The sequence below is a fragment of the Cebus imitator genome, unplaced genomic scaffold, assembly GCF_001604975.1.
Source record: "Cebus imitator isolate Cc_AM_T3 unplaced genomic scaffold, Cebus_imitator-1.0 Scaffold12, whole genome shotgun sequence".
In the NCBI taxonomy this organism is placed as follows: Eukaryota; Metazoa; Chordata; class Mammalia; order Primates; family Cebidae; genus Cebus; species Cebus imitator.
In genome coordinates this window covers 8,570,008-8,581,975 of record NW_016107327.1, presented here as the reverse complement: position 1 = coordinate 8,581,975, position 11,968 = coordinate 8,570,008, and the positions used below count along the sequence as shown (strand labels likewise).

General features: G+C 48.3%; 1 protein-coding gene across 2 annotated transcripts in view; it reads left to right on the top strand.

Annotated features, from left to right (window-relative positions):
- The window catches only part of CABLES1 (Cdk5 and Abl enzyme substrate 1), a 129,992-nt gene that overhangs the window by 48,835 nt on the left and 69,189 nt on the right, over positions 1–11,968 (top strand). Inside the window, exons 1-2 of one of the 2 annotated variants that reach the window (XM_037728037.1) lie at positions 8,834–8,903; positions 9,037–9,108. In XM_037728037.1, coding sequence (XP_037583965.1) covers positions 8,863–8,903; positions 9,037–9,108 — 113 coding nt within the window. In that variant the 5' untranslated portion in view covers positions 8,834–8,862. Of the gene's footprint in view, positions 1–8,833; positions 8,904–9,036; positions 9,109–11,968 lie in introns of those variants that run through there. The other variant, XM_017498686.2, reaches the window with a different exon arrangement.

The window sequence follows — 11,968 nt, the reverse complement described above, 5'->3', positions numbered from 1 at the left end:
CCTTTTCTTAAAGATAATCCTATCTTCCTTCCTTTTACAAAAAAGATCCCGGTGATCCCCCCAGGGATTTTGAATTTCTTTGATCTGTATTCTGGGTATGGATCTGGCTTTCAGCGTGTTAGTTGAGGCTGGGGGACGAGGTTTTCCTTCCAAGCCAGCTGTGTGCCCTGTGCTCAGAGGTATGGATGGCATCCGGCTGACCAGTTCAGACCAGATGCCCCGCAGGTCACCCCAGCCTGGCGACCTGGCCCGCCAGTATACCACTGTAATGTCAGACTCCGTGGCACTCGTCTTGGACTTCCTCCACGGTCTAACAAGCAGCTGCTGCCAGGTGAGCAGTAGGGGCTGTGCTTACTTTCATCAGCACTTTTCTGCTGGACAAAGCTTTAGGTCCCTGGAAAACAAAACTAAGCATGCGTCTAATGAATGCATCCTTAGGCTGAAGCTAAGGCCATTTTGCTTTAAGGTTCTGTGTATCTTCTGTTAAGAGGTAGCAGCTGAGTTTCTTTTCTTCATCTGTGAACACATGTGTACTAAGAGGAAACAGTTTGTTTTCTAAGTGAGCACAGCCTGATTGGACTTCTGCTAAAGGAGCATCTGGAATCTGGGCATTAAAGTCTGCCAGCTCACGAACAATGTTATCACTTATTTGATGAATGTGAGGAGCAGTCTGATGGCACTGTGGCAGTCAACAGCTTAAGATGCTGCTAGGAAGATGAAGGCAATAACAGCAGGGTGTTGGAGGGACATTTTCCTTTAAGAGAGTGTCTGAAAACCAGCATCTCCCAAATGACATACAGATGATAGTACAATTCTTGGGTTTATTTGTTTACTTATTTATTTTTAGAGACAGGATGTTACTCTGTCACCCAGACTAGAGTACAGTAATACGATCATAGCTCATTGCAACCTCGATCTCCTGGGTTCAAGCATGCCTCAGCCTCCTGAGTTGCTTGGACTACAGGTGCACGCCACCCAGCCCAGCTGATTTTAGTTCTTGGGTTTATGCATGATTCTTCACTTTAGGGTTCCTTTAAGTCGTAGGCTTCCGTAAACAATCAGTTACAAATTACAGATTTGTACACTGCTTGTTTTAGGACCCCCTTTTCTGCATGAACTGAACACCATTTCCAGAGCAAAAGATTATGTCTATGATGGGGGGATAGGGGAGTACAAGGAGCAGGGGATGGAGGCTTCCGCCCAGAAAATCGGAGATCCTATAACATTTTGCAAAGGGAGTTTCTAGCTGCCTCAAAGGCCAGCCCTGCTTTCTAGGCTACTGTGCCCCAAGCCTTTTCTTGCTGGGTCCTGATTGGGCCCCTTGAGGCTTGGTGACTAAGTGATAAAGGAGCCTAGGACATGTAGGTTCCCAGAGTCTATAAGGTTGAAGTGGGATGTCTTGCTGTCCAGCCCTGACTTCTTCCCCATAAAGGAATTGAGAAACTGAGGAGGATTTCTGGATTCTGTTGACCAGACTGGGAATGCATATATTAAAGAGAGAGGCCCTAGGCCAGGCGTGGTGGCTTATGCCTGTAATCCCAACACCTTGGGAGGCTGAGGCTGGTGGATCACCTGAGGTCAGGAGTTCAAGACTAGCCTGGCCAACATGGTGAAACCCCATCTCTACTAAAAATACAAAAAAATTTAGCTGAGCGTGGTGGTATGCTCCTATAGTCCCAGCTACTTGGGAGGCTGAGGCAGGAGAATTGCTTGAACCCAGGACGCGGAGGTTGCAGTGAGCTGAGATCGCGCCATTGCACTCCAGCCTGGGCAACAAGAGTGAAGTTTCATTTAAAAAAAAAAAGGCCCACTAATAATTGAGTATAGAAAAGCATTGAATGGAAGGTCAGGTGCTCTCTGGGAAAAGTGCAGGAATACTCACCTGCCTGGTGAGGGGAGTTTGTTTCTGTATTCAGCCAGCCATGATTGAGTACCTGCTATTGGCCAAGCATGGGCCCTTCCTAGGGACCCAGCATAGCCCCTCCCAAGCAGCTTACTTCTAGGGTACCTTCATTTTGTTTGGGAGAGGAAGGTTGGTCAGTGGGAGAAAGATGTAAGTACCACAGCAAATAATGACAAGCTTTTGGGTGTCTTGTGACTACATTAATAAGTTATTTTTGTGCTTGGGTTTTTTTTGGGGGGGGTCATAATAACTGTCTGGACAGATGTGACGTAATCATGACCTCAGCTCCTCCATCACCTGTGTAATTGAGGTATCCAAGACACTCTCACCTCTTCCACACCTGTGAAGAGGCAACTGTGCCATCCAGTGGCCCAGCTTGCAGCCAGGAATCGGGTTCACCCATGGGGAGCACTAGAGCCATTAAGGAAATTGCCTTTTTTGTGAGTAGAGAGCTGGTTGGCCCAGGTGTTTGCCCAGGTCATTTTCTGCTCTCAGAGCTCAGGTTTTACTCCCAGAGAACAAAGAACTGGTTCGTCACACCCATGTAACATGCACATATTATACATATCATCCACCTGTTTATACTTGAAAGCCTTTTGGTCTCTTGTGGGCCTCAGTGTTCCAGGCTAACTAGCTCTCTTTCCTTTTGCTTGTTGAAGCTTAAAAGGTCTTCATTCAAGGATAAAGGGGAGCACTACTTATTTGGGGGTTGGTTATAAACATTTCCATCCCGAGTTTGCTGATGCAGGAAAGTAAGGTAAATAAGTGGAATGTTAGGAGAAGGTTCTCACCCACCTTTGGCCTGGTGCAGAACGCTGGAGCTGTTTGAACGGGACGCAAGTGTTCTGCTCACTGGAATCCCCGGGAGCATCTAAAACCCCCTTTATCCAGCCACACCCAGACCAGGAAATCAGAATCTCAAGGTGGGCTCAGGCTTCGGGGATTCTGTTGTTCCCTGGGGATTCTGATATGTGGACGGTGTTGAGAGATTGATCTACCCTACTTTCTCATTTCATGCTGGAAGCCGACTGAGGCCAAGGGTCACCGTCCATGTGGTGGGCTGGTCCTAACTCTTGGGCCAGAGCTTTCCCCTGGATGCCCACTGCCTCACATTGTCCTCCAGGCTGAGCTGCTGCGCCAGGTGACTGCATGTGAGATTGGCCTTGACCAGCTTGCCCCACCAGACCCAAGATGACCCTGCTGCAGCCTCACTGGTCAGCAGGGACAGCAGCAAGGCCCGCACCTGTCTCCAGCGCTTTCTTCAGGACATTCTGCTCACCGGGCTCAGGAGAGAGAAGCCCTCCTCCAACAGAGCTGAGGAAGGTACCTGGACCACACACAGCCCCACTTTACCCCTTGCTCTCCGGAGTCCGCAGAGTTGCTGTAGACCAAAATGATGACAGAGCATTAGTGAGGAGGGCCTTTGGGATGGTCAGGCCTCTGGCCCCACATCCTCTCATCAGTTTGGATGGTTGGCCTCTGTTCCTGGCCTGGAAGTAGGTCCAATGACCCTTTCATGCATAAAACACACTTTAGAAATGCTGGCCCTTGGGCCTGCCTCTCCTGGTCCTTTGTCACTCCAGCCATGGGTTCTTTTGTGTGCTTATTCCCCCTCTCTTCCCCCAGCAACCTTTCCTTAAGCTTTCAGTGTAAGTGGACTTATTCTAACAGCACCCCTGTGACCAGCCCTGCGTCCCAGGAGTATACAGTAATTTGCACCCACAGACAAACCGTTATCCCTTCATGATGATTGGATTAAATATTCAGATGTGCAGTCGTGATGTCGTGGATGATGATTTCCTTGCCTAGCATTCCAGGGATATTGTAAAACAGGCATGGGTGCTTTTGAGACACTACGTTACGCATGAGCATTAAGCATGAACTACATTGGCCTCCAAAGTGTGGCCAGTGTGGAAGGATCTAACTTGTAACTGTCAGACAAGTCGGGAAGCCCTGAGTGTACATTCAGTCTGGAGGCTAGACATAGACACTTCCATCTGATGATGTCAGTGCGGAATACTTTTGCTTTGAGTCCTGCCAATATCTTACTGCATGTCTGCTTGGTCAGTAAGGTAGCCTGCTATTTTTGTCCAAGGCTAAGTATTCTTTGTCAGTCATTAAATTATGCAAAGACCTCTGCTTGTTAACTGTATAATGATGAGTTTGCATAGTAATAGACTTAGTTTGGGAGGGAAATTGCAGAGTGAAAAGTGGCTGGTTAAGATTGGCCACCTGCCCTGAGGCTTTGTTTATTGCAGGCTTTCTGGGGATAGAAGGTGAGGGAGAAGGCACTACTACATGCCTGGGAGGATCCGGCAAGGTGGTGTGGGCAGAGATGAGCGCGCTGAGTGACAATGCTAGTTCACAGGCCACCCTCGAGGCAGGGAACAGGTCCTCATCTTAGACTGGAAGGGCAGGCATCCTTTGCTGTTTGGTGGTACCATAGAATGGTTTCTTTACAGTGACTGGTGGTAGTTCTAAGTTCTCATCTCTGTCTTAGAATATACTGGTTGGTTACATTCCCAAAGAAGGGAAGTACATCTGCTGAAGTTAAAGGAACAGGTGGGCATTTGGGCTGTGGATTTTTTCCCCTTTAAGGAATCCTGATCAGAAGTGCCCATGTGTATGCTGCATACCTGCAGGTGTGTGTGTGTGTCTGTGTGTGTGTGTGTGTGTCTGTCTGTCTGTCTGTCTGTCTGTCTGTCTGAGTTTGGACTGCTATAACAAAGTACCAAAGATTGGATGGCTTACAAACAATAGAAATGTATTTCTCTGTTGGGCCTGGTGGCTCACGCCTATAATCCTAGCATTTTGGGAGGCCAAGGCAGGTGGATCACTTGAGACCAGCAGTTTGAGACCAGCCTGGCCAACAAGGCGAAACCCTGTCTCTACTAAAAATACAAAAATTAGCCAAGCATGGTGGCACACACCTGTAGTTCCAGCTACTCGGGAGGCTGAGACACAAGAATTGCTTGAGCCTGGGAGGCAGAGGTTGCAGTGAACCAAGATCAGGCCACTGCACTCTATCCTGGGAGACAGAGCAAGACTCTGTCTCCAAAAAACAAACAAACAAAAAAACAGAAATGTATTTTCTCACAGGTCTAAAGGCTAGAAGATCATGATCTGGATGTGAGCATGGTTGGGGTCAGATGAGGGCTTTTCCAGTTACAGATGACCAATTTCTGTTGTCCTTGCATGGCAGAAAGGGAGTTAGAGAGCTCTCTGGGGTCCCCTTTACAAGGGCACTAATCCCATTCATGAGGGCCCCACCCTTATGGCAGATCACTTCCCATGGACCTCTCCTCCTCATACCATTACAGTGGGGGTTGTGATTTCAACATGTGAATTTTGAAGGGACATAGACATTTAATCTGTAATATGTGTGTGCATTCACACCAGTTCAGCACCTGGAGGGAATTATCAAATGTGTGCTGGCTTTTTTAAAAAAACATTATAACTGTAAAGAAAGATACATTCTCATTTGGTTATCATCTTGTTTCTGGTGTAGGAAGAGCTGGCTAGGGCTTTTTGAGTCGTGTGCTTTTGTGGATGGGCCTGATTGGGTTGTGTGCTTTTGTGGATGGGTCTGATTGAGTCGTGTGCTTTTGTGGATGGGCCTGTTTAGGTCGTGTACTTTTGTGGGTGGGCCTGATTTTCTAGGGCAAAACACCCTGATCTGGGTGTTGGAGGAGTTTGTGCTTCTGGGCAGGGCCTTCCGTGGTCACTGTGGGACTCAGCTGGAGTGTTCACCACGCCGCAGCCCCGAAGGATGTGGGGGCTTCAGGGATTGTTAATGGGGCTCCTTGGCGGTCGTCCCATGGATCCCCACATGACTCTGAGCCTCTGAGGACAGGAGGCAAGACTGGTTCAGCTGTGTATTCCCGACACGGTTGGCTGTCACGCTGTTGGGTGGGCGGGGGTAGATACGTGAAGAGGCGAACCTGCCTGGCTGGGCTCTGGGCTCTGCCGGAGCCTGGGTGGCATCTGTGCCTGAAGAGCTCACCCAGGGCTTCCCTGGGTCTCCTTAGGGTACCTGAAGAAGGGTAGCCTTCAGCCCTTCCCCTGCACGGCCGCCTCAGTTGCCTGGGTGCAGACTGAACAAAACATCAATTGCTTATTTACTGGTCACCAGAAGATGCTGTTCTACAAAGAAAGGCTCAAAGTGTGACAGAGTGTGTAGAGTTTCTCAGGATCCGAAGCCTATACATTTATTTCTGCCTGCAGGAGTTATCTCTAATGACAATTTAGATATGCATGCTTAATTTAAGTAAATACTCGAATGTTTTACTTTAGATTTAAAAGCTCAGAACATCATGTGGAGATAAACAGAGTAAATATTTTAATCACTGACTTCTGGCTGTAGGGAGACCAGAGAGCAGTGCAGGGAGGCCTAGGGGACACTAATTTTATTTATTTTATTTTTTGAGACAGAGTCTCGCTCTGTCACTGAGGCTGGAGTGCAGTGGTGAGATCTTGGCTCACTGCAACTCTGCCTCCCGGGTTCATGCGATTATCCCCCCTCAGCCTCCCAAGTAACTGGGATTACAGGCCTGTGCCACCACACACAGCTAATTTTGTATTTTTAGTAGAGACGGGGTTTCACCATGTTGGGCAGGATGGTTTCAAGCTCCTGACCTCATGATCCGCCCGCCCCGGCCTCCCCAAGTGCTGGGATTACAGGCGTGAGTCACCATGCCCGGTGGGGGGGGAAGCGGCACTAATTTTATAGGTGGGCAACACATCGGTTAAGTATGACTTGTGCTTCTTGGTGCACTCCATTGTGTACATGTGCAGAGTTAGTTGTGTTTAGAAGCGGATATAGGTGTGGAAGGAACACGTACTTGTCTCTGGTGGGCTCAGGTGCAAGGTATTTTGGAATGACCCTGCCACTGGCTGGGCCTTGAGTTGGGGCCAGAGCTGAGATACTCAGCCTACTCCTGGTTAGCTGAGCTGGGGTGCAGGTAAGGGTGCAGCCCCACCCAGGGAAGGAAACTGGAGTGTCAATCAAAAGCCAGTAGCTGCCATTCTGGGACTTTACACGTGCCCCTTTCTTAGTTAATTGCTGTTTCATAGATGAAGAAACTGAGGCTCAAGGATTAAGGAGCTTTTTTTCTCTTTTTTTTGAGATGGAGTTTTGCTCTTGTTGCCCAAGCTGGAATGCAATGGCTTGATCTTAGCTCACTGCAACCTGTGCCTCTTGGGTTCAAACGATTCTCCTGCCTCAGCCTCCCGAGTAGCTGGGATTATAGGCATGCACCACCACACCTGGCTAATTTTGTATTTTCAGTAGAGATGGGGTTCACCATGTTGGCTCAGCTAATCTCGAACTCCTGACCTCAGGTGGTCTGCTAGCCTCTGCCTCCCAAAGTGCTGGGATTACAGGCATGAGCCACTGTTTCTGGCCGGATTAAGGAGCTTTCTCAGGCCCCAAAACCTTTGGAACCCAAGAGTGCAATTTGAGTGGCTGACCCTGGCCCCTAGGCATTCTCCTGTGTAGAATTACATCACCCTTTGAATGGGTAGCATAGGGTTTCTGCTGCTGAGATCTGCAGTTGGCAGGTGTGAGTGCCCCAGTCCAACCTGGGACTCAGCACCTGGAGAGAGGCTGGGCCCACTGCTCACCTGCCTGCTTTCCTAGGATTAACTGGGATTTCAGAGGCTGTGCCTCAACCCATGGCATAGACACTTCAGAGCTCCAGCTGAAGGTGCTGTCACGGGTGTAGGTGAGCTCCGTCCCCCGAGTTTCAGTGTTGCACGGAAGGTCCTGTCTACTCACAAATTGGCTACCTGTAAATTCGGCTCCTCACTCTGCACCACTCTCAGTAAGACCCGTGTCTCCTCCACAGCTCTGGCTGACCCCTGGGAATCTGGCAATATTATAGAAATGGAAAGTCACTGTTAGTAATTGCAGAGTGAACCACAGCTCCTGTAGAAAGTCCGGTATGTCATGAAGACAGAGGGAGATGTGTGCTTGGTTCACACGAGTGAGGAGCTGCGAGTGTTCTCCTGTTTTACAGTTGGAGAAGAGACAAGGAGGCTGTATGGTGAGGATTTTTCTTTTAAAGGGTTTGAGTATCAAAAAATTAAGAAAGGTGGAAAATTGATGAAGCTGTTGAATAGTTTGCTACAAAAATGACCTTTCTGATTGTCTTATAACAGCAAAAACAAGCCAAAGGTATCAGAGCAGTTGGTCAGAAAAAGTACACATAGAATTAAAAGCATCATTCTTTGTTCGTTGGGACAAATTAGAACATGGTTATGACTGTGTGTTCTTAGGCTATATTTTGCCAAATGTAATAAAAAATAGACTTATCTTCATATTTTTAGTTCTGTTTTAAGGAACAACCCAGTCAAACTTTTCCTATCCACCCCCTCTCCACCAAATCATTTACTATCAAATGATGGTCTTTGTTCAAGTTGATTTATTTAAAGTTACCACCACCCTACCCTGCTCCTTGTACCTGATATTCTTAGTTAACTAGCACCTGTTTTTATTTCAGCCTGACGAAAGAAACTGGTAGATTGAGGAGGTTTTAGCAGGTGGTTTGCAATTCCTTAGCAGCCCGGAAGAGTTAATGTTTTGCATAGTCATGCCGCGTATTTATTCTCTCTACCCGTATGAGAAATTCTCCCAAAGGAATAATTTCTTTCTTGTTTCTAGTTGCTTTTAAAATCATGCCCATCCAAGGAGCATAACCTTTTTATTGCATCCTAATGACTTTGAAGTTGTTTTTAATAGGGTTTTAGATTTCATATTTATCAGTTACCAGGTTCAAATCGGGATACTTAACAGTATTAGCTAATGCTTTAGAAAAGCTGCACACAGCGCCAGAGTTATTCTATATTATTACAAGAGGCCCCTTGTCTCTGTGTGTGTGTGTGTCCTTGGGGGAAATGGCAGCCTCAAAAGGACCAGTCACTTCCTTAATCACCACAAAGAGGTCCTCTAACCAGGGAGAATGCTCAGAATTCAGCCAGCAAGATGGGCCTGGCATGCCGGGTGGGAACGTGGCAGGCTCTTAGAGACAGCCTTTATCTGATCTTTTTTTAAATGGCAGTTTTAGATTTACAGAAATGTCTGATGAGTTCTGCAACGCAGTTTTAACTCCCAGATTTTTTCCTTCTCTCTGCAGACGGCGCCTCATCTCTCAGAGATCTTCCTTAGAAACCCTGGAAGATATTGAGGAGAATGCCCCTCTCCGGAGGTAAGTTTTCTGTTTCATTTATGTATATGTAAACAGTACACAGTGATATCCAGAGATTAATTTTGGTTTTTTCAGTTCTTGATCTATAGAATTAAATTTAAAAATAACCATCTGAATCCCAGGGACTATGGGACATCTCCTAGTGTCCAACCCACCTCTGAGGACCGTTAGACCAAGACAACGTTAAATCCAATTACAATTGGAATAGCCTAGTTTGCATGGAGATTTGGGTGTTTTTCTTTCCATGACTCCTCTTCATTTTGTAAACTGCTGCTTAATGGAAGAAGAGTCTGGCTTTGTCCCAGCCTGTCCTCCAGGTGCAGTCACACGGTAGGTACAGTCCTGGACTTCATTCTCAGCAGGAGGGGCAACCAGAATTCCTCAGGAGGTGACCACAATGTCGCTCCCTGGCTAGTTGCTGGAAGCCCAATTAGGATAGTTGTGAGTGCTCTCTGGATCTGAAAGTTTCTGTTTCTTTCTCCCTCAGGATTAGAAAAGTGCTTGCAAGCTGTCTTTTTGGGTGACAGCAATTGCTGAGCTGTGCTGTGCTGTGCTAGTGACTGGCAGGCTCCCCTCCTCTAACCTAGCCAGGCCCTTGTGGAGGAGAGCGCACTCAGGTACTGCGCCCGCTTCCATCCTCACTGCAGCCCTGAGCTGTGTGGGGCAGCGTGTGGGAGTGAGCCAGGAAGACGGGGCGCAGGGGCTTCCCAGGGACCGCAGGGCAGGCGGCAGCAGGGAGGGCCTTGGGAGCATGTGAGCTCCTGTGGACTTGCATCAGCTCCTCCTTGAACCCGCATCTGCACCCTGTGAGCCTTGGCCAGGCCAGGACTTGGGAGTGCCTTGCTCCTCCCTCTGAGCCTGGCAGGGTGCTGCTGTGGGGGAGATCCTCACCCTGGAGCTGGCTCGTTCCCTACCTGGAGCTTCACTCCCAGGCCAGAACTCATGTCCACAGGCTTGGCCTGCACGAAGAGTGGAGGACAGAGTGAGCACAGACAGCCTGGGGTCAGATGGGAGGTGTTCGGCAACTGTGAATTTTGTCACTGACATCCTCTTAAAGAGAAAGTCAGACCCAAACAGTCTGATCTCCACTTCTGGAGTCTTTTTCAAAGTGTGGGTAACCTCCAGGAGCCTCTTAGGATGCGTGGTATGTGGCTGTATGGCAAACGTGGCCTGGGCACAAGTGTTACTCTGTGAGGAGCAGTGAAGTGGGGAGAAGCCCATTTGCCTGCAGGAGTCAGACAGAAAGCTACATTGAAAGTCAAATGAGGGAGCTTGGCCTTGGTCCACAAACTCAGTGAGTGTGGAGGAGAGGTGTTCGCAGGCGCACTGAATGGCTTTGGTGTCAGAGTGAGTAACATCGCCATCTGACCAAGGTTCTCTCTCATTCCTGCCACAAACGGGAAAATCCATGAATAATGTTGAGAATCCCCTGGAGTTTCAAGAGGCTGCTAGAAGCCATGTCCTTGGAATAGCGTGGTCACCATGAGCCGAAGGAAGCCAGGAGACTCAGGGTACAGGCTAGGAAGCGCTCTTCTCTCTTCAGGAATTCCCAGGCAGGGCTGTCGAGCTTTGGGATGCGCTGTCCTTGAGTCTCGAGGTGGCGAGGAGAGGCCGGAGGAGGACCTGGGCGGGCTCTGTGTTCCTGGTTGGTGCGCTGTCACCCTGTGCCCTTGTCGGAATCCACCCAGACTGGTCCTCAGCCTTGTGGTAGCACAAATGAGTGCAATAAAAGTGCATGTCGGCCTCAACTGTGACTTCCACCGGCTCTCACAGAATACTGCACTGAACCTCAAATCTTGTTACTATAAAATTTTAAGAATAAGTCAGAAATCAAGAGAGTTTTAGAAATCAAGGTCAGTGTTTATTCCATGAAGGGACCTTTTTTTGTTTTGTTTTGTTTTTAGGCGGAGTCTTACTCTGTCACCCAGGCTGGAGTGCAGTGACATGATCTTGGCTCACTGCAACTTCCGCCTCCTGGTTCAAGCGATTCTCCTGCCTCAGCCTCCTGAGTAGCTGGGATTACAGGCGCACACCACTAAGCCCAGCTAATTTCATATTTAGTAAAGACAGGGTTTCATCATGTTGGTCAGGCTGGTCTCAAACTCCTGACCTTGTCATCCCCCTGCCTTGGCCTCCCCAAGTGCTGGGATTACAGGCACTGCTCCCGGCCCCTTTTTTTTTAAATTTAAAAAACGTCCTCAGCTGGGTGCATTGGCTCACATCTATAATCCTAGCACTTGGGGAGGTGGAGGTAGGAGGATCACTTAGTCCAGGAGTTAAAGACCAGCCCGGGCAAGGTAGGGAGATACCCATTTCTACAGTCAATCAGCACATAAATACACAAATAAGGTTCTTATATTGACTGAACACAGTGGCTCACACCTGTAATCCCAGCACTTTGAGAGGTTGAGACAGAGGGGTCGCTTGAGCTTAGGAGTTTGAGAGCATCCTGGGCAATGTAGTGAGATCCCATCTCCACAAAAGAAATTAACCAGGCACATAGATGTACACCTGTAGTTCCAGCTACTCAGGAAGCTGAGGCAAGAGGATCACTTGATCCCAGGAGTTTGAGACTTAAGTGAGCTATGCTCAACACTGAACTCTAGCCTGAAGTTTCTTAAAAAAGAAAACTTTAAAAAAAGAGAGAGAATTGGACCTGTCACAGTGGCTCACGCTTGTAATCCCAGCACTTTGGGAGGCTGAGGAGGGCAGATCATGAGGCCAAATTCGAGACCAGCCTTACCAACATGGTGAAACCCTGTCTCTACTAAAAATACAAAAATTAGCTGGGCACGGTGGCATGTGCCTGTATTCCCAGCTACTCAGGAGGCTGAGGCAGGAGAATCACTTGAACCTGGGA